Raw genomic sequence first — 24,406 nt, forward strand, 5'->3', positions numbered from 1 at the left:
CCTGCAGAGGCATCTCAAAACTCTCTGAACTTCAAGTTTGCGTCTCCACATTAAAACAGCCTTGGCTGTCCTCTGACACTCAAAAAATTGCATGGTGATCAGAAGAGACCATGTATTCGAAAAATCTTTTGAGCATTTCAAAGTGTTACACAACTGTGGAGATTAGGCATCATGTGAACTTTGTGATGTTGAGTTTGATGGCTCAGAGGACTGTTTCGTTTTCGCTTAGCTCTGCTTTAGAGACCTAACCTTCAGCTAGATGAAATGTGATTTCTTATGGCTCCTCTCCCTGAATATGCATAACCCAAAGCAAACACACACAAACGTGTACATTCTAAAAGGACTACTCAAGTCCTAATACTGAAAATTTCAGACATTCATGGCAATGGGCAGCATTTTAGTGGGTTAGCTGGTCCACCTGCCTTTCTTATAGAGTGCAATAATCTGTTTCAAACACTAAAACGTTTGAATATTTTATGCACGAAATAGTGAACTGTAGTACCAACCAGATACCAACTGCAACAAATGTCCAAATAGCCTATGTAACATTCCCATCTTTCCCCTTTAGCTTGAGTGTCTCAAAACACATCTAAATCAATTTTTCTACTTTCTACTTGTTTTTTTGTTTGTTTGTTTGTTTTTGGTCTAGTCTTAGAGCTGAAAATAGCACCTTACTGAGAGCCAGAAAACCCAGTGACACTACCCCTTTAAAGTTGTGACTCTTAGGCAAACTACTCTTTGGCCTCAGTTTTCCCATCTGCAAAGAGAGACTAGTAATAGCTGAATTATCTCAATGAGAGATAAGCAACACTGAATGTAATGCTACAATGATGTAATCAGATGGTAGACTGCCACCCCAGATGGTCAGCTGAAGTAAAACATATTTGGTTTCATATAATCAAAACATAGTGAATTAAAGGAACAAAGTTATTAAAATGTTTGATATATGATTAATTGTAATAGGACTAATCTTACAATTTTTCATCTTGTACAATGTTTCTCAAACTTCCTTTTTATTATTGCCCCTGAAGAAAGCTTTTTAAACATTTTCTTCTACTCATGCCATTAGATTGTAAGTACCATGGATACACTTTACATCTGTTTAAGTACTGTCTTTCTGAAGGGCTATAAATCATTGTAATATCTAAGAACCAATTTTTGCTCCCTTGGGGGCAATTTTGCTATTGTTGAGAATGTACAGTCTAATCTAAACTCATTATTGTCAGTGAATTACTATTTAGGGTACACTTATGTAGCACTTAACTATGTGCAGGTATATGCTGCTATTATCCCCATGTTATAGATGGGGAAACTGGGGCACAGCCAGATTCAGTAACTTGCCCAGGGTCATAGAGCTGAGAGATTGTGCCCAGGGAATCTGGCTCCTTAGAATCGTGCCAGGCTGCCTCTTATTTGTCGCATTTGTTTGAGTGTTGCTATGTGTGCCATAACAACCTCGGGCATGCTTGCAGTGAATACCAGAGCTTTTTTATCTTCCTGTTTCTGTAGTTGGGTGCCGAAGTGGCTTAGGGTGGTGTTGGCTCATAAAGACTCTTTTTTGATGGTCTGATCTTATCCTGCCTCATTTACGAGTCCAACAAATGCCCATTATAGAAGGACTTGTGAAGGGACGGGGGGAGGAGACACACACATAATACCCGATTTTCTTCCTGCCTTCAAAGGGCCAAATAATTTAGTTGCGCAGATAAAGCAGTTGGACATAGAAGGCAATCGGCACTAAAAGGAAGAATCGTCTCTAAGTCACATGAAGGTACAGACAAAAACGCTATTGAGGTCCTTGAGTGTCCCCTGTCCCTGAGGAGGTCTCATATCTTCCTCCAGTGGGAAGGGTCCCTAGTCTTCTCATCAGTCCCCCAGACAGACTTGTGACAGAGGGTAAATGAACAGTGAAGCCGAATCCGCTTCACACGTATCTGTTCCTGTTTTCAGGTGGTTGTACGTATGTGTCTGACACTCAGCAGTTGGTCAAAACATGAATGAATGTTTGCTAAGCTCACAAACATTTTATTTGTTTTCTCTGATAAATGCCAGGAGTATAAAATGGAATTTAACATTTAATTTCTTAACCTCAGAGGTTGTGTTGCTCAGGGATACATCTCAACTGCATTTTATTTTCAAAATAGAGCTTGTTCTAGTTAGCGTGTTTAAAAAGGATATATCCTTAAAAAGGATAACTCAAAAATATGCCCCCTTCTAAGGACCCCTTGGGATAATTTCATCGTCTTGGCCTCTGAGGGAGCTGTGTAGGATTTTTGAAATTTTATGTCTACCATTTCTCAAAGTCCTGCTGTGGGCAAAAGACTGAAAATGCTGGCTTTGGTGCTAAAAGGGGATCAGTGATGACTCAGCCACTCCTGGCCTTTGAACGCTTCCAGTCTGTGGGAATTTAATGTAACCTCACAAGCTTCAAACTGATATCTGACAAATTTCAAGAAAAGTCTATTCCTGGTGACATTTTGCAGGCTCTGAGGACTCAGAGGGTAGTCAAATGCTTTCGACCGTACTCATAGTTCGCTGTGTTCTAGAATCCATGTTTTAAATACCCTGGCCCTTCTTAGAACGAAAAGGCCTAGAATCTCAGAAATTCCAAATGACTAAATTACTTGCACAATGGTCCAACTTTATACCAATTTTCACAACGACTGCGTTAGAAAACCAAACTGTGGCCCAGGTTTTAAGAGACATTGGTCCTTGTGCCTCCCAGGACAACAATGAAACAGAACTTTCTACTCCTCTGTGCTCACTGAAAATCAAGACACCCTCCAAAAAAATCAAGCCAAGGCGATCACCCAAGCTCTACATCCCAGGAAATTTACTCATGACTGAGCGTTCCTAGGGAAGAGCAAAGGTCTGGTTCTGACTCAAAGACAGGCAACTATAGAGGCTCAGAGTTAGGGCAACTGCGCTTGTGGAAAAACACTGCTTGGTAGACATGTGAGAGGCCTCATGAGTTGGTGACTGAACAAATCACAGGCGTTCCAAGTGCACTGGTGATGTGTTGTGTGGCTGGGAACTTAGCTCGTATGAGTTTCCTCTTCTTCATCAGCATGGCCAAGGCTATTTATGAACAGCTCTGGATATTCTAACACACTTGTTGATGCTCTTAAGGGGATCCTGTCCAGCTGTCCCTGCCAAGGACACTCCCATTATCACCAGGACCTGGGCTCCACACGCTCCTGCTTGAGGCTTGGGTTCTCATAAGTGGTCTGGGGAATCCCCTGTGCTTGTTTCAGGGGTCCCAATTCTGTGCTGGATTTAACAGCCACTTCATTACCTCCCTAGCAATGCCTCCTTCCCAGTTCTATTACGCTAAACATATATCCACAAATAACCTCCCTAAGACAAATTTACATGTCTTCCTTTTTCTTTCATTATTCTTCTCCAGAAGGAGGTACATTAACAGCAGAAGTAAAAAGTAATGCAGAAAATGCACCCTATCCTCGGACAAATCTAGATCTTCTCGACTGTTGGACGTTGCGGGGACATTTTCAGGGAGTAGTCACTCTGGCAGGATGTTATGTTGAGGGTCGAGTATTTAAATCTGTGACGCTACATGGGGGAAATAAACTGGCAAAACAAATTTCAAACTGCTGACTTCATTCTGGCTACGTTTATACCACACCAGTAAAACCAGTTGGAAAAACAAAAATTGAAGCAACTTGACTGTCAAAATGACACCAAATTACAGCTGACCTATTGGTTTTATCCTTTTTTTAATAACAAAATCAAAAAATTAAGCACATACATGACCTAACTGTTCTTCTAATATGTGATGAATAACCTAAACATTTTTCCATTACTGTCAACCAATTTGCTTATACAAAAATGCACCATCCCTAGCACCCTCTTACGCCATTTGCTTGTTTCAAATATTCTTTGATAGACTAAAAGGCATCAAATGACTAAAAGATATTGAAAAACTAAACACCGCCTCATATGTGTTTTTGGTGACAAGGCTTTTGTTCTGCATAACCAGCCAAGTATGCTGTTTACATCGTTTCCAACTGCCCCACATTTGTGAAGAAGTCAAGCTCTTGGTTTAAAATGAAAATTTGATTGGTCCTTGGCAAACATTCAAATCTTACAAATCATAGCCTGCTACCCAAGCCTAGCAACCATGATGAGAGAATGATTAGGAACAAAGTCAGGCTCAGGAAGATGTGGCAGAGGAAGACTAACGCAAAATAATGCCTGCGCTCATAGGCATCGCTTTCATGATCTTCTTTTTGCCCACACAGGTATTCTTTCATCTTCAAGATTTGCAAACAGTAGCACGTTAATCTTCACAACGTCCTTGTGAGCTGAGCAGCTGGTACATGTTATGATCCTCTGTATTAACGATGGAAAGATGATAATGATGGTGATAAAAATTAAGACACATCAAACAGCGTCAGCACTATCACATCAAAACACCCATGGATTTCTCAGGTTAAAAAAAAAGAAAAGTGGAAACTGTCAAAGGTATTCTCATCTATTTTACTATTATACTGTTGCTAAGATCCAACTAGTTTTGAAAGTCTAACACATAAGGAGTTGAATTATTGCATTGTTCAAAGGGGCAGAGAATTCTCTCGGGAAATCAGGCATTTATTTTAATTTTTTTTTTTTTTTTTTTAATGAAAAACACTAGCAGAGTTGAGTCCAGAAATGTTCTCGAGACTCCACTGGGTCTCCTGTGTGCTCTCTATCCTGGTGTGGAGAAGAGGTGACATTTGCCTCAGGAGAGGGAAAACTCCTGGGAGAGGCGAAGGTCTCAAGCAGGCCCTTGGCAGGGGAGGGACCTTCCAGGTAAATCAGATGGCTACTGCCTTGTACCCGCCCTGGAGAACGAAGGACCCCAGGGGAAACTCTTCCTGCCTTTGGGTCTTAAACGCCCATGTAGTCCCCCCTCCCCCACAAGACCGCGGGACACAAATAAAATCAGCGTGATTGTGGTGATTAAATCTGCCCTGGGAGAGCAGAGGACTCGGCGAAGGGGCCTACGTGCACGTTCTTAGACTGACAGGGAGCGTTTCTCGGAGATTTCTCCCGTGTTTCAACAAGTCATTTGCCTCGTGAAAGGGGGAGGAAAAAGTGAACGGGCTCCTGCCGCCTATACCGTGCCCTTCGCAGGTTGGGGCCTGTGACAAGGCTCCCTGTGCTCCCCAGAGGAGCCAGGCACTGCGCCGGGGCAGGCGATTTGTAGTGAAGACCTGCCCCGCACCCACGAGGGGGCCCAGCGCTGAGGCATCCTCACCCCCAGCAGCCCTCCAGGCCTCTCTCTGGCCTCCCCGCTCTCCCATGCCTGCGCGCTGGCACACACCCCGGCTCAGCAGGCCGCTTTGCTCGGATCCCACGCGAGGCCTCCAGCCTCGCCGCCCGCAGCCCCTTTGAACACCTTTCCCCAGTGGCGTCGGCGGAGGCGGGAGGGCGACTCGCGCATTCTCTTTCCTGGCGGGCGGGGTGCGGGGCCGAAGGCTCCCAGCCCCTCCACGGAGGAAGCGCGCCCGGAATGGGGGGCGGGGAGGAGAGAAAGGGGTGCGCAGAGCCAGAGGGAGGCAGAGGGCCCTGGAGGGAGGAGAGGAGGAGGGGAGGATGGAAGGGGTAGGAAGCTGGGAGAGGAGGGGGACGCGAGAGAGGGGAAGGAGGGAAGCGGGAGGGGAGCGGGGGAAGGAGGGGCGGCCGGAGTGGGAGGAGGGGAGGCGTTGCCCGACGCGCCCTTTCAAGTCTCCGCGCTCCCCCCGGCGGCGGCTGCCCGGGGGCGGTGGCTCGGCGTCGCCTCCCCCGACCGCCCCCTCCCGGGCCCCTCCTCCGTGCCGCGGCCAGGCTGCCCCGCCGGCGGCGCCCTGGAAATATGAAGAGACGCTGCAGCTGCGGTGGCGGTGGCGGCCACTGCAGCTCGGAGCGGCGCACGCGGCGGCCGGGGCGGGACGCGGGGCCGGGCGCGGAGAAGTCGGGGCGGGCGGCAGAGAGGCCGGGACGCGGACCGGGCCGGGGCGCCCACAGCCGCCCGACGGCGCCCAGGGAGCGCGCGCCCCGCAGCCCCGCGCCTCGCCCGCCGGGCATGGGGCGCGCCGCAGCCGCCTGAAGCCCCGGCCTGGCCCGGCCGCACCCGGCCGGAGGCGGAGGGCAGAGCGCGCGCCCAGCTGCCCGGTCACCAAATCGGAGCGCAGCGTGCGGGAGGGCCCAGAGCAGGACTGGAAATGTCCTGGCCGCGCCGCCTCCTGCTCAGATACCTGTTCCCGGCCCTCCTGCTTCACGGTGAGTTCCCGAGGGCCACTGGAGCGCTCCCAGACGGAGGGGGCAGCCGGGCGCCGCGGAGTCCGCGGAGGCTTCGGGTCCGGATCGCGGCACGGTCTACACTGTCCCCTCGGCGGGGCGGATCCGAGGGGAGCAACGCGCCGACTGTGTCAGCCCTGGGAGAGGGGGCTCTGCCCGCTTTCCTAGGCTCGGAGCCCTCTACCCCAGGGCGCCCGGAGCTCTTTGCTGCGCGACTGTTCTTTTTGGAAGGGTAGAAGCTCTCGCACGCAGACACCTTTTATGTCCAGAATCCTTTGCATCCAGTCCGAGGGAAACTTTCGTCCACTCTGCTGGATTTTCTAACTGTACGCTGCCGTGAAATCGCCGGCTCTGCGAGCCTTTTTCCAAAAGGTCAGAATGCAGCAGGCTCTTGATGTGTTCCAAGCTTTTAGGAGAGTGGAAAGAGAAACTGATCATTTGGGAAGACGCATCTGTCTGCCTCCGGAAAACTAGTGTTTGTTGTCTGCCTGCACTTTGCCTCCCGATTGAGGCGGGGTTGTAGGGTTTTCTCCCAAGTGGACTGCTGCGTTCTCTGGGTGTAATTTTAAGAAACAGGGGACTCCTATTAGCCAAGATTTAAGCATTATAACCAGTCTCCTAAGGTGCACCCAAACTTGACGCCCCATTTCCTGGGCTTCCTGTGCCACTTTTCCCCAGGGGTTCTAGTAAACCTTTAGCTAGAGAACATCAGCCCTTTCAAGGGGTTCCAGAAATTGCACTGAAAACACCAAAACAGAATTTCTTTGGGGTGAACAAGGCAGGTTTTTATGGCGCGTCGGGTTCATAATCCTGACAGGCCGTGGCAGATCACGTCGTGTTGATATGGGTGTCCTGAGCAAACTGTCCCTAATGGTCAGACACCTGACATTTCAACAGCATGACTTCACGGCTCTTCTTCCTCAACACCCACCGCAGCCACCCCAAACCTGCAGCGGGCTCCAGCTTCAAAATGCATGGTAGCCAGGACTGAAAGTCAGGCTGAGGACCTTCCCTCCGGAGGGTCGAGGGATTGTTAACCCACAAGCCACCGGGATGCCGTTTTCTTTGTAGTCCTGCCCCAGGTGGATGGCTTGCATAGCTCCACAGTCTTTGTGAACTTGTCTGGCTGGGCCAGACCTGTCCAGTTGCCAAGGTGTACTCAGAGCCCCAGTGATCCCAGAATTTTAACAGTCGGGATAGAAGGCTTGCAGTTCGAGGGCAAAAAGAGAGAAGGTATAATTATAGGGTTGGACTCCTAGGCCCATCTGCTTAGAATTACAGAGCAGTTTTAATCTTTGGCTGAAACATGAAACAAATCAGAGCCAATGAACAGATCAAACAGCAGCTGCCACACACACAAGAAAAAAGAGAGATGAAACAGGAAAAATTGTCCCCCTTAAATTGTTGTAATATCGGTGAAGAAAAAAAGATAGTATGGTCAAATGATTTTAAAATTTAAAAAATTACTTGAAAGCTTGGCATGAACAGCATTTTTGGGGGTAAAATAATTGCCTTTTAAACTACAAAAGTGATCCTCAGAGATGCAACCTAGTGTAACTCTGAACATGTTCTCCCTCTTTTGAGAGGTAGGAGTTGTAATTACACTTCCTATTTAGCAGTCCAAACTGGGGTAGTAATGGCTGGCAGGTAACAAGAGCCCAAGTTTATCCTCAATGGGGACAGGAGCCCCAAATTTCCTGAGTTTGAAAATGTGCATCTGGAATCTTCCCTAACTCTGGGGATCGGGGGAGGAGGGCTCCCCAGACCCCATGGTGTTGGGAGGGGGATGGGGAGCAAGGAAATAACTGGGAAGGGTAGTCTGAGCATAAATGGGAGCACAGTGGAGCCAGACCGTGTGCGTGCTGATATGTGTGGGTGCATGTGTGTGTACACATATGTGCATATGTATTTTGAAGATAAGATAAAAAGGGAGGTTTGCAAAGTTGAGTTGGATGACATAGATAAACCTATGAAAAGTTATCCAATTTCAGAATGGATCTGCAATGGCACAGTTATTAAAACTAAAGTTGCTCAAAGATCTACTTAGATCCAGCAGAGAGTATCAGACTCTAGTGCAGAAAATAAACAGAGGAAATCATTGTTCAAGTTATAAATCCTCAGGATTCAAGAAAGGTTTGCCATAATTAGCAAGGATAATGTAAAGCACTAGAAAAGAATGGGATATTCTTTCTTTCCCCTTTTCCCCATTGACATCTACTTAATTGAAGTAGTTTTAACAACAAACGGGTATTACTCAACCTAACCAAGGGAATGGTTTGCTGAATATTCCTACTCAAACTGATAGGCGCTTTGCAGGCATTTAAGAAGTCTGTAGTAACAGATGGAGCGTGATCATATATTTAAATAGAAGTTATAAATCTGAAGGCAATTCTTGAAATCTTCTTAGAATGGATTAGTGGTTCTTTTCCTGATAAACAGGCATTTTATTTTCCTAACCATAGGATACCATTTGTCTATTTATGGGTCAACTTAGTAGATAAAAGCATTTGTTCTAGGGTGTTGAATGTTCCTGTGAGAAACTTTAATAAATTCAGTTTCACACATCATTTAGAGATGATTTGTTAACACCACCAAGTCAGGTTAAGAAGTGCAAGAAGTGCATCCTGCGTGAGGATGCAGTAGATAACCATTATGTTTGGCATCCAGTCTTTGTTCAGTTTTGTGGCTACTTCTATTTCAATTCACTGCAATTTATAAATCATCCCTAAATCCTATCACTGAAATGAGGCTCTGGCAAGACTTGAGCCTGTTGTTTATTTAAGACTGCAAATGTGGTGCGAGACCCAAGTTCAAAATTTGATGGCATAAAAGTATACATGTCAGTTTTCCTTTCCTCCTCTTCAAATTCTGAAAACAATTGCAATACTTAATCCAAATAAAGCCTATTTAATGTCATGAAGGTATGCAGCTGGAAGATGTCCATTATCACTGTTTTCTTTGCTTAGATAAAAGCCACAAAAGTTTCAGATGTCAAATGCTAGAAATCATTCAGCTCCAAAACACAGATTAGCATGAGGTATCCAGAATAATTGTGACTGTAATGCCACAGCGGAGTGCCTGATTCTCTTTGCTAATGGAAACATTTGATTTTGAGTTTTGGAGCTGATGTTGGGAGAGATGTTCTATTCCCACACCCTGTTTACTTTTGTAGAATTCGTTGACTTTTCTGAGAGGTGAAGGCTCTTTCAGCTCTCCCCTTTCATTAAAGCATATTCTGTCAAGACTTTTAAAAACTTTGCAGGTTGCCAGATGAGAGTTTAACCAACACAATGTGAGGAAACATTTATATAGGGTTAAATAGAAATCTTTGAAAAACTATTTTACTAAGGACAGTTTTTGTGGCCAAAGAAACATTGTCTTTCTTGCACTCTTTTCCCCTCTCTTAGTCATAAAAAGAAAATGAGATCTTGAAAAGAAGCATGACTCATCTGTACCCAACAGGGGCAAGGGTCTTAGACAGATGTTAAATATCCTCTTGTTAAATACATTGACAAGCCAATTTCATTCTTTTATACTAGCCAAGTTCATTGTTTTTCCGCTTAAATGAGAAAAGAACTAAATATAGGTGGGTGATATGTCCGTGTAATTGCATATACTACTATTTAGGGACAGACTGATGACAATATAATCAATCAAAGGGAGGCATAAAACATTTCAGACCAGAAATAGAAGATGATGTGTTAGTGATTATTGTCTACATCGGTTGAAAGATACACAGCAGGCATGTCTTCGGTAGACTCTTCCCCTGGAGTTGAAGTGATCGCAGGGAAAACCAGGAAAAAATCCACTACCGTCCTCCAAGTGTGAGTTCTTAATGGGTTGGTTTTGTGGACACAGGCCATTGCTTAGTCCTCGCCAATTTGGGAATAAAATTATTCTGGAAAGTCATGTGATAGGTATGTACATCTCAAGGTTGGAGAAAGGATATGGTATCACCCTAAAATTATCAAGAGTATTTTGTTCTGCAAAGGTTTTCTGGTTTCATTCATTCAGCTAACCATTTATTCAGTAAGTTCATCTATGAGGGCCTACTACGTGCCAGGAGCCACCATTTGCCAGGTCTAGTGGCTGAAAGGGAGTGTTCCCCCTTCCTTGAGGATTCTGAAGAATATATAGGGGAGGGAAGAGAAGAAAAACTGAATGTAGAGCCTCAGAGCTGAGTGGATGGAACACTGCAGTTGATTGAACTATTTTCCCTGCTGGGAATCCCACAAATGTGCGCGCACACACACACACGCACACACAGACACACACACAGACACACACACAGACACGCACACACACAGACACACACACACACACACAGACACACACACACACACACACACACACACACACACAGACACACACAGACACACACACAGACACACACACACCACACACACACACACACACACAGACACACACACAGACACACACACACACAGACACACACACACACACACACACACACACACACACACACACACACCGACACACACACACACACATAGACACACACACACACACACACAGACCACAACTGTGCTGAAGAGGCTGGATGTGACTAGTCAGCTGCAGATCCAACATGCAAACTTTGCAACCTCTGGTTCAGCCCCAGTGTCCACCCTGAGGACTATGGCACTAGAAAATGGCACAGAAAAGTAACTTGTTTTCAACTAAAGTCAAATGGAGCCAGGAATTTGAAAACTTGACCTTATTACATTTCTCATAAAGAGAGACTGCCTTTAGATATGAAGATTTCAAGATGGGTAAAAGCAGCAAGCTTACTGCAAAAAAAAAGAAAAAGAAAAGGAAATAAAAACAAGAACTTGATAAGCACAAGTACCACAATGGTGGTAAAATTCAGTACTGTCTGCAATACATACATGCTTTTATTTCAACAAAGTGGAAAGCAGTGCTGGAGTTTATCTACCAGCCCCCACTTCAAAGCACACATTTACAGTAATGACTGCCTATTTAATTGGGCAGGCAATTTCATGGCTAAGTAATTACCTGCATTTAATCTAATCAGTCACATTTTATGTGTCACAACAATTCTCACTTGAAAACACTTTTCTCAGTCTGATTATTAAAGTATACAGGGCACATTATATAAAGTACAGAAACTTGCAAAATGAACAAGGAAAGAATCATTTTAAGCTCTCCATCATTGTTGATATTTTGACATTATACTTAGTCTTTTTCAAGTTCAGTTTTTTCCCTTAAGCCTTAGAGTACATGTATAGAGATTAACCTGATCAAAGATTAGTTTAGCCCCAAGTGTGCTTGAAAATTATTGTTTGCTTCCCAAATAATTTTACACTTTATTATGTGTAAAATAGATTGGAACTTTTTATTTCTCAGTCAGTATAGATAGGCAGGTGAAGAACCATGGAATATATTCATCTAGATAATTCAGATTGTTAAAACTTTGTTGAGGTTGGGCGTGGTGACTCATGCCTGTAATCCCAGCACTTTGGGAGGCCAAGGCGGGCAGATCACCTGAGGTCAGGAGTTGGAGACCAGCCTGGCCAACATGGCGAAACCCCGTCTCTACTTAGAAAAATGAAAAAAAAAAAAAAAAATTAGTTGAGTGTGGTGACGCATGCCTGTAATCCCAGCTTCATGGGAGGGTGAGGCAGGAGAATCACTTGAACCCAGGAGGCAGAGGTTGCAGTGAGCCGAGATCGCACCACTGCACTCCAGCCTGGGCGACAGAGCAAGACTCTGTCTAAAAAAAAAAAAAAAAAAAAAAAAAAAAAAAAAAAAAAAAAAAAAAAAAAAAACAAGCAAAAAAAACTTTATTGAAAAATCAGGGACTTGGACATGGAGTATACTGTCCTATTTCACTTTTTCCCGTATATGTCACGATGATTCAAGCCTAAGAGATACCTGAGCACATAGTTGGCACTTAACCATTTGTTGAATGAATGAATGTTGACTTGCAAAAGTCCAGCAGGCACCCCACCCTTTTTCTTCTCTCACTCTCTACAAAGGCTCTGTTTGGTTTCTGCGTACACTGGCATGCTTGCTCAAAGCACCATGGGTTTAGGAATGAGATCTGCTGTGGAGGGCTCTAGCAGAAGTACTGTGTGTGTTCACTTTGGAAACTATGCCAAGGACTGCTTTCTATGTGCATCGTCTGGTGAATTCAGGGGATGTGAACAGTTAACCCGACACATGGACCTTTTATTTAGGGCATAAACCTCCGTGTAAATGGTCAACCCTGTGCCTCCTTTCATTTAGGTGACTCTATTTTTAAAAAGTGTTATCTTTGGGAATTTTCACTCTCCGGTAGACTATTGTGATTATGATTGTAGTTACAATCATTGTGCAGTCATTTAGGATTACTGTCGTGGGGTAATGTATTCCTTGGGAGTAAATCACTAGTGCACACACGCAGGTGCACACACTTACATACCACCGAGCCCTCCAGAGCTCCAGGATCTCATTTAGTTTTCTGGACATGGTCGTCAATAAAATTATGTCCTAAAGCACACAGGACTTAATTTGTTTCTAACAGACGAACCACTCCTTCCAGAATCTACTTTATTCTCTGACATTCATTTGAAAGAAACTACTCCCTTTGCCATAATAATTTTATCAGGGCCCAGACCATTGGCCCCCCAGTGTTTGAGACCATTTTATGGTGGAATCATTTGGATAACCTTATTCAGAATTCCTCTGGACTGGGAACAGTCCCTGGAGAGCTTCCAGTTTAGATAGTACCATGGAACTGACTTCATACATTCTCAATCAAGAGTGCCTCTGTACCTGTGTAGTAGCTAGCATTTGATCAAATGAGATGATATATACATAAAGTGAATTGTCAAGTGTAATGCAAACATTCTTCATCATCATCATGATCATTATGTTTAGTTTATAGAGGAAAAAGAAAGGCATATATTAGATGACTTACCCAAAACCACTTTGAAGACCAAAAACTCACAGCCATTTTCTTAATATTTGTTTGATCCTTTCAGATAACTCTTTTTTGCAGATTCACTCGCAACAAAATCTTAGTGAATGGGAACTCCATTCCCTAGTCCCCTTAATTAACATCTAGAATCTTCAACTAATCAAAATGTTGACATTATTTGTGTGTGTACTCTCACATATAGTATATGGTTTCTAACTCTTGTTTTATATGTAAAATAAGAGGAAAAAGCTTTTCACGGTCTACACAGAATTGTTACAGGTTCATTCCTTTCTACCCACAGTCCCACTTTACAGGCATGGTTGTTCCTAATAATGACCTTAAGGCACTTTTAAGAACCTGGATCATCAAAGAAAGATAATAAGGTCAAACTGCATTTGACATACAATGGCAGAAGTTTCAACAACCGAATATTGTGATTAACCAACACTTCCAATTACACAAGTAATCCAATTAAGTGGAGGAGCTTAAAAACTTAGCATTATATATAATAAGCACATTTATTATTATAAATAATAGGTGTACTCACACAGGAATGGTTATTATTAGTGTGGTCCTTGAACTTTGCATTGCTAAATAGTGGGATGATTGATTTATGCAATTTAAAATGTATTAAAAGAGACTGTATATATTTTACAAAAGTTCCTTTTCAGATGCAGATGTAGTGCTAAATTACTGTAGCTTCTTTCCTTCCTTCCTTTCTCCCTTGCTCCCTCCTTCCTTCCCTCCCTCCCTTCCTACTTCCTTCCTTCCTGTGACCCTCCCTCCTTCCCTCCCTCCCTCCCTCCCTCTCTCCCTTCCTTCCTTCCTTCCTTCTTTCCTTCCTTCCTTCCTTGCTTCCTTTTTTAATATAACTTTTTGGTAATTCTTCCCCCCACAAGATGCGAAAGATGGTCAATGCCTCTCCTACACTACAAAAGAGATTTACTGTAGTTTGTTGGGAGCTGTTCCCTTCTTTTATCTTTCTCATTTATCCAATCAAGAAATCATGCAGGACTGAACCATTGCAGTAGCCTCATCACTGATCTTCCTGCTTCCAATCTGTCCCCCATGTCCCTCCAAAAAAACCAGAAAAGCAATTTTTCCAAAATGAAATTCTTACCACACCACGACGTTGCAGAACATCTTGTGGTGGCCCCTCTTCACCTTTCCAGTGAAGTCCCCACTCTGCATAACAGACATGTGGTGCTTTCAGCTGTGGCCCTGCCTCCCTCTACCCCTCGTCCTAGGTCACCCTGTGTCCCCTTCTCTTAGAGCCTCCTAGGTGAATCTGTCATTCCTGTCCCCCCATGCTTGAGTGTGCTCAAGCACACTCCTCCTAGACCACTTCTGTTCCTTCTTCAAGATAGAGATGCCTCTCCTTGAACCCTCAGGGAAGAATTCAGACCCTTCCCCCTCTGGGTAGAGTCCTCTACAACCCTACAGTTTCTTGTCCAACGGAGACTCCCGGGGGAGAAATGTTTGTAGCTGCTATGTCCAGAACAGTGCCTGGCCCTTCAGAACCTTACTGATTGAATGAATGAATGAATGAATGAATGAATGAATGAATGAATGATTCGCTAGTTCCAGTCCCAAATTTGAAATTGACTTACTTCAGGCGATGCAACAAACACAGGAGCTCCTTAGTTGACCAGAAATCTAAGACGAGTATCCTTGGAGGGCACACTGTGACTGATCCTTGAGAAGGAAGCTTTGGGGTTTACCGGTCTAACTTTTATGCTTGGCCTCTGCCGCAGCTGAAATTGGTGCTTCAAATGACTTTTTAATTCCCAGCCATTTAACAGAAGTAGTACTCACAGGAAAGTCATCCACATTTGCCACATCAGATGAGCCAAGTAAACACTGGAGACCACTTGCAGTGGTGAACTGAAGGCCTAAGAGTCAGTTTCTCCTGCCTTACAGCAACTTCTTTCACTTGACCCCTTTAATTTTGCTCCTTAAGAGTAAAATTAATTTTGTTTCTTAAGAGTAATGAAGATGTTGGGTACTTTGAAGGGAAAATTTAAAAATGGAATAAATACCAACCCCATTTTTCATCTTAGAAATAGAATATTAACCTAGAGTGTGAGCCTGAAATCACTGTGTCTTTGGGGAGCTGTGCCAGCCTTGGGGTTCTCCATCTGGCCGCTCACATGGGTGCCCTGGCTGCACTGCCAGCCTCGCTGGGTTCCTGAGCTGTGCTCATTGTCAAATGTGAGCAATAGCGAAATGGATATTGATCTTTAGAAACTCTGGGCTCTTTAATATCATTTTTTTCCTGCTTTCCAATGATTTGCATATTGGAGGTTCTTAGATTTTATTTCTTCCATCACTGGTTAAAAACATAGCTGTAGGCTCCTTTCCTGTGTGGCTCTAGTCTTATGAATGGCCCATGCAAGTGCTACCCACCACTCCCTCGCTCTCTGCCTTTGAACTCCCTAGCTTCCTCCCCAGAACCTCCTTCATCATTTTGACCCTTGTTCTTTGACATCCAGGCCAGTGAGACCTTAAAAGCTTCAAAGTAAAAACAAAACAAAACACAAAACATCTTTGTTAGTCTTTATGCTTCTGTCTTCTAAAGTCTAGCAAGTCAAGGTGAATAGGTATGTTTTATTTGTTTATTTTAGAGACAGGGTCTCGCTCTGTCACCCAGGCTGGAGTGCAGTGGCGCGATCATAGCTCACTGCAGCCTTGAACTCCTGGGCTCATGTAATCCTCCTGCCTCAGCCTCCTGAGTAGCTGGGACTACAAGCATGTGCCACTATGCCTGACGGTTATTTTCTTGTAGAGATGGGGTCTTGTTATGTTGACCATGCTGGTCTCAAACTCCTAGCATCAAGCCATCCTCCCACCTCAGCCTCCCAGAGTGTTGGGATTACAGGCATGAGCCACTGTGCCCAGCCTCATTGACAGGTATTTGTTAAACTGAGTGGAACTTATCAGCAACCGCAGAGCCTGGCACTTTGGGCCTCACTCTCTTCTACATTGAGGGTCATCATTTAACTTTGCCTGGAGCCCCTGTGTCCTTATACTTCGTCCTCTTCAGAGCTCAGAGTGAGCCTGGCTCCTCCCTGTGACTTTACCCTGATTTTAACTGTTCTGTTAGTTAGAGGGGACTTTTTGAGGATGGTCTAAGATCATTACTTGAAATAATACCAACCAACATGGTGCTAAAGTGAAACCAACCTTAAGAAATGGGTGATGTTTTTATCCCTTCGTCACTGACGAGTAGACCGAGGCTTGGAGAGTTAAGTGATTTGTTTAAGGTCACTGTGCTCATATTGGGTTTTATTGACTGCAAGATACCCATCTTTTTCGTAATTTAAGATCTCTGCAGGGGGTGTGCATCTCACGGTCATTGGGGGCCCCAGTTTTCCTTGGCCTCCAGGCAGTAGCCATGAGGGGTGACATTCCCTTTGCCTGTGTGAACCTGAACACAGATGCTCATCCTGTCCCCACATCACCTCTTTTATGTTCATCCTTGGGACTCATCTGGAGTTTCATTGCAAATAGGGTGGTTTTGAACATCAAGAGAGTACACATCTGAGTCAGCATGCTTGGTTTTTTTCCTCCCTCACTCGTAAGTTATACTCTCAGCACTGAAAAAGGAAAATCACGGTGAAAATCAGACAGATCTTGTAATAGAGCAGTGGAGTGTTAATTTGACATTAGTGAAGCAAGTATTTATTGCTGGAAGAATAACTGCAACTCCGTATTTTCTCACACAGCATCAATCAACTACTTGGAAAGGAGAAAGGCCAAAAAAGATGAGGCTTTGTTTTTGTTTTGTTGCTGAGATACATGCAGAGCAAACAGATTACCTGTCACACGTGCAGCAGTGCCACCAAATGCAAGAGAAATTGCCAAATGTCTTCGACTAGATACAGAAATGTCAGTGCCATCGGAGGCTGCTGCAAATAATTCACGGGTATCTCAGGACTGTTGTTCAGGCATCATGTCATTGTTTAAATGTGCATGTTTTGTCACTGATAATAAAATAATGATACATCTTAACACTCCTTGATGTCTTGGATCCAATGCGATCCTTCAAGTGGCAGATCTAGTTTCAAACTCAAGCAGCTGAACTCTGGAGATTTTACCCACATCCACTACACTCCTGACTTTTATTATCTTCATGGGAAAACCCTTGCAGGGTGTAGAGGTTTACAAATCAAGTTTTAGAACACAGCTTGGTTGATAGTGAGATGGTGGCTTCTTTACTGAACGCTTAGTAGCATGTTTAAAGCAGAATCTTCCCCAACTCCCAATACCTTGTAACTTTAACTAAAATCTATTTTAAGTTAGCCGCATCAAAATCAATCATACTGTTGACCCACCAGACAGCAAGTTATACTCGGTTTCATTCCTTGACTGCCTAGCAGGGACACTGAGGAAATGTCGACAGTTATCAAGATAACTACAACTGTTGAGGCTGGTGGAGGTCCAGTGAGCAGTCCCCTCTCCCCTACTCTGGTTCAGAACTAAGAGAGTGTTCAACACGAGGGTGAGGCACATGGGGATTAAAACATTAGCATAGTGATGAATACTCGATCAGAAGACACAGTGTAGATGGGTGCCCATGACAGGAGTGCTCACAGTTCCCCCCGAATGTTTCAGACTTCCCATCTGGCCCAGTGCCACAGCTGAACAACTAAAGGGGCATGGTCCTCACTCCCTGAGGAAGCTGATCAAAATGCATGTGATTGGTAAATAGGCTGGTTTTGAAAAGAAAAAAATGACTGAGTCAAGCATGCTTGCTTCCACTTCCATAACTCATGTGCCTTCACCAGGGGAGGGCAGAATGAGGGACAGGGAGGGAATGCCCAATGGAGACGCCTTCCCTCAATGAAACTTAAGGCCTCAGGAAAGGAAGCCCTGGCTTAATAACCATGACCATGAATAATAACAACACTGGGCAGAGTTCTCATGTTTAGAGTTTGCCCCATTCTAGCTCAGGCCAGAATTAAGGGACTTGGCTAAACAGGGCTGAGTGAGGTTGCCTTAAATTTGAACATGGCGCTGTCCTCTTGTGTCTAGAATCTCTTTTCACAATTTTCATTTAGTTGAGTAATACCCTTATTTGTCTCACTGACATCCATTGCATGTAAAATCTGTAAGAACAATCAGAAGCTGTCTTTCCATCTCAAAGCCAGAATCCTACTTAGAGGGAAAATCTGGGAGTTCAGATACAGAAAATTCTGTCTTCTCAACACCAAGACTTTCCATCAAAAACTAGTTCAGTCTTTTGAATGTTTTGTCCACATGATGGTAAATATCTGAAGTTATCATCCTGCAGGTCTCAGTTTATCCAGGTAGATTTTCATCATGTTGCTGTAAGTCACTATATTCTGAATCTAACTTCTCATTTTCAAATCATCTGTCAGAAACCACACCTTCTCTATGAAGCTGTTTATGTGTTGATTAAAACATATAATTACTTCCTCACCAGTAGCATTCTAACAGGTACATTTTATTTGTTTTTTATATTTTTAAAAAGTTTGCACCGTTGTCTAACTAGTGTCTTTTCTGCTAACACAGGGCTAAATACGTAGTAGGTCTGCCATAAATGCCTGTTGATTTGTTAATCACTTTGGGAGTGAATATCAGAGGAGACCGTGGCTTTCGGATAATAACTCCATTAGTTTAGTTTTAATTGCTTCATTCTGAACATTAGGCTGGTGGTAGTTTTGCTTGGGAAGATTGTGGCCAACCTGCACGACTCGTTCTGAAGATAAGCTTACTGCTAGTATTTCTTTACCCCTGGGAAATAAACATATGTAATATTGCCATTATTCTTCATTTAAAGCCCTATATTGTTTCTGGCCTTTTGAGGGTGAGGGGCTGGACTTGGAAGATAATTGGGGGGAAATGTCACACCATGTCCCTATTGTAGGAGGGTGCAAGGCTCACACCCCCTGGTGAGCAGCCGTGTAGGGGGCATCCACTTGAAGACAGAGAACCAGAAGATGCAAGGCTTGGTGTAAGCAGATGGAGTCAAGCCAGCAAGCAGATCCCAGCTGGGAATCTTCCTAGTCCCCTGGGCCTTCTCCTTCCATCACTGCCCAGGCTGCAGTTTCACTGAGGCTGGTCTCCTTGCTGTTTCCTTTCCTCACTGAAATCTGCCATTGTGTACATTCACCCTTATTGCTGATACCTCTTTCACCTCTCCCCACCTCCTCCACTTTGGTGACTCCAGAACATGTTCATTTCTCTCTCCTACAGTGCCGGTCACATTCCCTTGGCCACCCTGCACAAACCCTTCTTAGATGCACAACCTTCACTGTTGCTTCATAGATGCGTGGATTTGATCTCTGGCTTTGCCAGGAACTAGCTAAGTGACCTCAAGCAAGTTATGCTGGTGATCTCCAAGGACCTCAGTTTTCTCACCAGGGAATTGATCTACAATGACACTTGCCACTTTGGAATGTGCATCCTATATGAGAGCATGCACTGTGATGACACTTTGTAGAATAAACAATCATTTCCCACCTTCAGCCACCGACTGCTGCAGAGGTGGTTGTTTGGCCTGATTCATGTCTGCTGCTACTTCTTCTTTTGGCTAACTTTCCACCTTTATTTTTCAGGGCTGGGAGAGGGTTCTGCCCTCCTTCATCCAGACAGCAGGTCCCATCCTAGGTCCTTAGAGAAAAGTGCCTGGAGGGCTTTCAAGGAGTCACAGTGCCATCACATGCTCAAACATCTCCACAATGGCGCAAGGATCACCGTGCAGATGCCACCTACAATCGAGGGCCACTGGGTCTCCACAGGGTAAGAGGACAGGTGGGGTCTGGGAGAGGCCAGAGAGCACACCACTATGGAAGACCCTTCTTATGGGTTCTCAGATGCACAGAGACTTTATCACTTACAATGATTTAGGTGTTGTCTAAGTTCTAATGAAGAACCAAACTACTCTTTGAAATTATGGTTGGTTAAGAAAAAGAGCTAAGTACTGTAGAAATCTTATGCTAAAGCAGAGATTATATTGTACTCCTGTTAACCACACAGTGTGAGTGAATAGATCCTTGTTTACTGAACTCTATGGGACTACTTGTGTATAAAAAGAAACCATTAGCAAGTGAAATTAAGAGTCTGTGTTTCACCAACCCTGAAACATGACTTGCAAGCTCCGGATGGTGTAAATATTCTAGCCATATTCTGGTAATTTAATATATGGCTCCGGGGTTCTAAGAGTAAGTTAAAAGCTACCTCTGCTAGCCAGGGTGCAGTTCTTGGATTCTTTTCCATGCTATGAAGCTGAGATTTATCCCAGTTTGAGCTCTGGCTTATCTTCCATTAGAGCTTTTAAAAATAGCCTAGAGGCAGATCTGCGATTTTTTTTTTTCTACCCATTAAATTGCTGAGAATTAACAAGACTAACTCTGGGATCTGATCACTTCTCCCTATGCGCTGTTCCTGGGATATGGATAGCAGCCTCCAAGTTCCTTAGGGAGGGATCAGATGAATACGGAGAAGAGAAAAAAAGAAATTGTATAAGATGATGAAGACGCAGAATTTTATTTCATAAAAATGAGGTCTCTCAAAATAACCACAATAAACAATTTGCATAAACAACCTTCATGTTACATACTTTTAAAATATTTATCATTTTATTCAACAAATATTTATTGAGTGCCTACCATATGCCAAACACTATTTTAAGTTTTGTTTATATAGCAGTGAACAAAACAGACCTGGTCCCTATCATCAGGGGTTTTATAAGTAAATACACAAGAAGTACTATGAAAGTGGAGGGGTGGGGAAGGCAACAGGTGCTAAAAGATAATACCAGAGGGACCCATTTTAAAATTGGGGTGGAGTTCAGAAAGCCTACCAAGGAAGGGGACCCTTGAACTGAGACATTGCTGGCTGTGCAAAGACTGTGGGAAGAGCTTTGTATTTAAAGAACCAGAGGCCAGGCTAGATGCAGAGTGAGCAAGAGGCTGGCTAGATTGAAGGAGCGGCCGGCTGAGAGCCCTGTGGCTGGGATGCAGTAAACCAGGGCAGATAGCCTCAGATGAGGCTGTTGGGGAGGGTAGGCCAGCTCTAAGGCATCCTGCAGACCAGCTTTTCTAACCTAAGAGAACTGAAAAGTCATTGACGAGCTTACAGCAGGGGCCATGCTTAAAACATGATTCAACTTTTTGAAAGGGCATTCTGGCTGCTGTTTGGCAAATGGATGGGAGAAAAAGTGATTTGGGGGTGACCAGTTTAAAGACCTTTGCAACCGTTCTGGTTAGAGAGGACGGAGGCTTAGGTAAGAGGAGCTACAGGGGCAATTGAGAAGTGAGTGGGCCTGAGATCCACTGTACGTGGCAGGCAGAATCAACAGACTGTTGATGCTTAGATTAAAAAATTAAACATAAGGGATCTTCTTTTCTAAACCTCATCTAACATGAATCACTGCTTACACTAAACTTCTCTTTCCCTGTGGGAGAAATCTGGGGTGTTTTCTGTCTCCTTTTTCTAAGATTACAGATACCCCAGGTACCGTTGAGTGCTTTATGTCCATAGGATGCTACTCGACAGCAGGTGTCAAACTTTACGTAGCAACGGTACCCCCTTCTAAATAATGCTTATCTTTCACCAGTCCATCAACGAACAAATTAAAGTGTTCGCAATCTTGAAAACCACTTGTGTTTGGCATTTTAGCCTGACTGCTTGATTTAGCAACGCTTCATCAGTTCAAACCAGAACCTGTGTTAGCATCATAGATGAGAGCAGAGTGGGAAGGCCAGAATTGATGAGCTGAAAGTCACGGCGTAACTGAGACTAGGAGCTAACAAAAGGCTAAGGCCAGGTTATTTGGCCAGGGCTTTAAGTACCTCCCCGTGCCCCCCGCTGCAGCCTCAGCTAGTATATATGAATGGCTGACAGAGCCGTATGTGAAATCCCTCAATTCCATCCCACTGCTGTTACGCTCTGTAGATTCTGCCTTAGTGTTTCTGGCTCAGGAACCTAGCATTCATCTAATGCCACATTGGCAACCATCACAAACTAAAAGGAACCCTTACTTCTGTTGTGCCAGCTTTGCTTTTAGTTAATTGCCCCTTTACTTTTCTACTAGAGAGAAAATTAATTTTGAATGGACAAGAAGACGCCAGGTGACTAGTTTCTGTTTCGGGATGACAGACATTTTGCACCTGCCTACTGTAGACAAGGTCCATAAAATAAAAGTGCTCAGGGAGTTGACCGTTTTTGAACTAGCATAAGGAAACTTCTTTTATAGGCCAGCACAGCACTCGTCCTCCTTATCCAGAAGGAAATGCCCGCATAGGGCAGCAGGTATTTGCCCTCCTGGCCTGCTCGTGAAGCTGGTGGAAGGCAGGCTGAGGCAGTGATTAGGAGCACAGCGTCAGAGCCAGGCTGCCTGGATTCATGGACTGGCTCTGACACTTGCTGGTCATGTGCTCTTGGGCATGTTCCCTAACCTCAGTTTCCCCACCTGTAAAATGTGGGTGATGATAATACTAGCTCCTAGGTTGTTGTGAGGAGTCCATGAGTTGGTATCTGTAAAGGGCTGACAACAGTGTCTGGCCCACCAGCAGAAGCTTATTATTATTTCTGTAATTTCTTCATACCATAACGAATCTCTTTCCCATGCCTTTGGGCTTACAAAGGTCTCTTCTTCCCCTTTCCTTTCCCAGCTGTGAAGTAAGGTCAGGCCCAGAGTTCATCACAAGGTCCTACAGATTCTACCACAATAACACCTTCAAGGCCTACCAGTTTTATTATGGCAGCAACCGGTGCACAAATCCCACTTATACTCTCATTATCCGGGGCAAGATCCGCCTCCGCCAGGCCTCCTGGATCATCCGAGGGGGCACGGAAGCCGACTACCAGCTGCACAACGTCCAGGTGATCTGCCACACAGAGGCGGTGGCCGAGAAGCTCGGCCAGCAGGTGAACCGCACGTGCCCGGGGTTCCTCGCAGACGGGGGTCCCTGGGTGCAGGACGTGGCCTATGACCTCTGGCGAGAGGAGAATGGCTGTGAGTGCACCAAGGCCGTGAACTTTGCCATGCATGAGCTCCAGCTCATCCGGGTGGAGAAGCAGTACCTTCACCACAACCTCGACCACCTGGTCGAGGAGCTCTTCCTTGGTGACATTCACACCGATGCCACCCAGAGGATGTTCTACCGGCCGTCCAGTTACCAGCCCCCTCTGCAGAATGCCAAGGTACCTCAGAGCTCTGTGTTCTCCTCTTTATTGAATAAAGTGGGTCATCCTTCTTAAAGGCTTGCCATGGGGGCTTCAGAGCACCCTTGAAAGGGGGAATTCTGCTTCCTGGCGGGGCAGGCCAAGGTGGGGCTACGGCGAGGTGGGAGGAGACGGGGAAGGCTGGGGCTGGGGGGCACTGTAGCCAGTCAGGAGACCTGGGTCTGCCACCAACTTGCCCTGTGACTTGGAACCTCGGTTCTCTTCTGAAGTGGGTGGTGGTGTGGGATGATGGTTCTAGAAAATTCCTAAGGCTCCTTTCAGCTCTCCCATCCCAGAAACCTCTTCAGTGATTCCAAGAGGACAGTGCGAAGGTGATGTCATAACCACACCTGGAAAAGATACTGAACAATAGCAGCCACCCGGGCCCTGGAGGAGGTGGGGAGGGAGAGAAAAGGAGGTGACAGTGGGATTTGTGTGGCGTGTTAGACTCCACAGAGACCATCCACCAGAGTCACTGCTTCCAGTCCTCAGGACACCCTGCTGAGTCCCGACACTCTTAGGCGGCACAGCCTGCTGAGGTCCCAGGGGTTACGGCTCCTGCGCAGGCCACACGGCTACTGAGTTTTCCTGCTGGACCATGAGCCCAAAGGTCCTTCCTCCATACCCCATGTTCTTTTCATTTCACTAAGGAAAATGTAAAGTCACCATAATCAGAAGAGGGGACTAAGGAGGGCAGGAAACAATTAAACCTTATAATGTCTTTTCCTTGAATGATATTCTACTAATTATATTTGGAATTCACAAGGCGTTTCCTTCCCACCAGCTCAGAGTACATGTCCATGTGTAACTCGATCGCCTCCACCATCTCCCCGCAGAGCCTGTGGAGTCCCAGGCAGGAGGGAAGCGGGCTTCTGCCCAGGGCGCAGTGTGAACATGCAGACCCGGGCCTGCTAGGGCTGGGCGGTGGGTCCCAGGGCGCAGTGTGAACATGCAGACCCGGGCCTGCTAGGGCTGGGCGGTGGGCAGGTCTCTGGAGTATCTCCCCGGCCA

The 24,406-nt window shown here is 45.1% G+C and overlaps 1 protein-coding gene and 1 long non-coding RNA gene across 5 annotated transcripts in view; one reads left to right on the top strand and one right to left on the bottom strand.

The window, feature by feature from the left end:
• Positions 1–24,406, top strand: part of APCDD1 (APC down-regulated 1) — a 579,685-nt gene that overhangs the window by 539,554 nt on the left and 15,725 nt on the right. The window contains exons 1-4 of one of the 3 annotated variants that reach the window (XM_050767382.1): positions 5,855–5,909; positions 6,106–6,261; positions 19,783–19,966; positions 22,843–23,374. In XM_050767382.1, the coding sequence (XP_050623339.1) occupies positions 5,855–5,909; positions 6,106–6,261; positions 19,783–19,966; positions 22,843–23,374 (927 nt within the window). Of the gene's footprint in view, positions 1–5,843; positions 6,262–19,782; positions 19,967–22,842; positions 23,375–24,406 lie in introns of those variants that run through there. The other 2 variants (XM_050767381.1, XM_050767380.1) reach the window with 2 other exon arrangements.
• The window catches only part of LOC126941138 (uncharacterized), an 80,536-nt gene that overhangs the window by 2,760 nt on the left and 53,370 nt on the right, over positions 1–24,406 (bottom strand). The window contains exon 4 of one of the 2 annotated variants that reach the window (XR_007721091.1): positions 634–4,350. The exons of the other annotated variant lie outside the window; for it this stretch is intronic. This is a non-coding gene — a long non-coding RNA (uncharacterized LOC126941138). Of the gene's footprint in view, positions 1–633; positions 4,351–24,406 lie in introns of those variants that run through there. 2 annotated transcript variants of the gene reach the window in all.

Source organism: Macaca thibetana, chromosome 18 (genome assembly GCF_024542745.1).
Source record: "Macaca thibetana thibetana isolate TM-01 chromosome 18, ASM2454274v1, whole genome shotgun sequence".
Taxonomy (NCBI): domain Eukaryota; kingdom Metazoa; phylum Chordata; class Mammalia; order Primates; family Cercopithecidae; genus Macaca; species Macaca thibetana.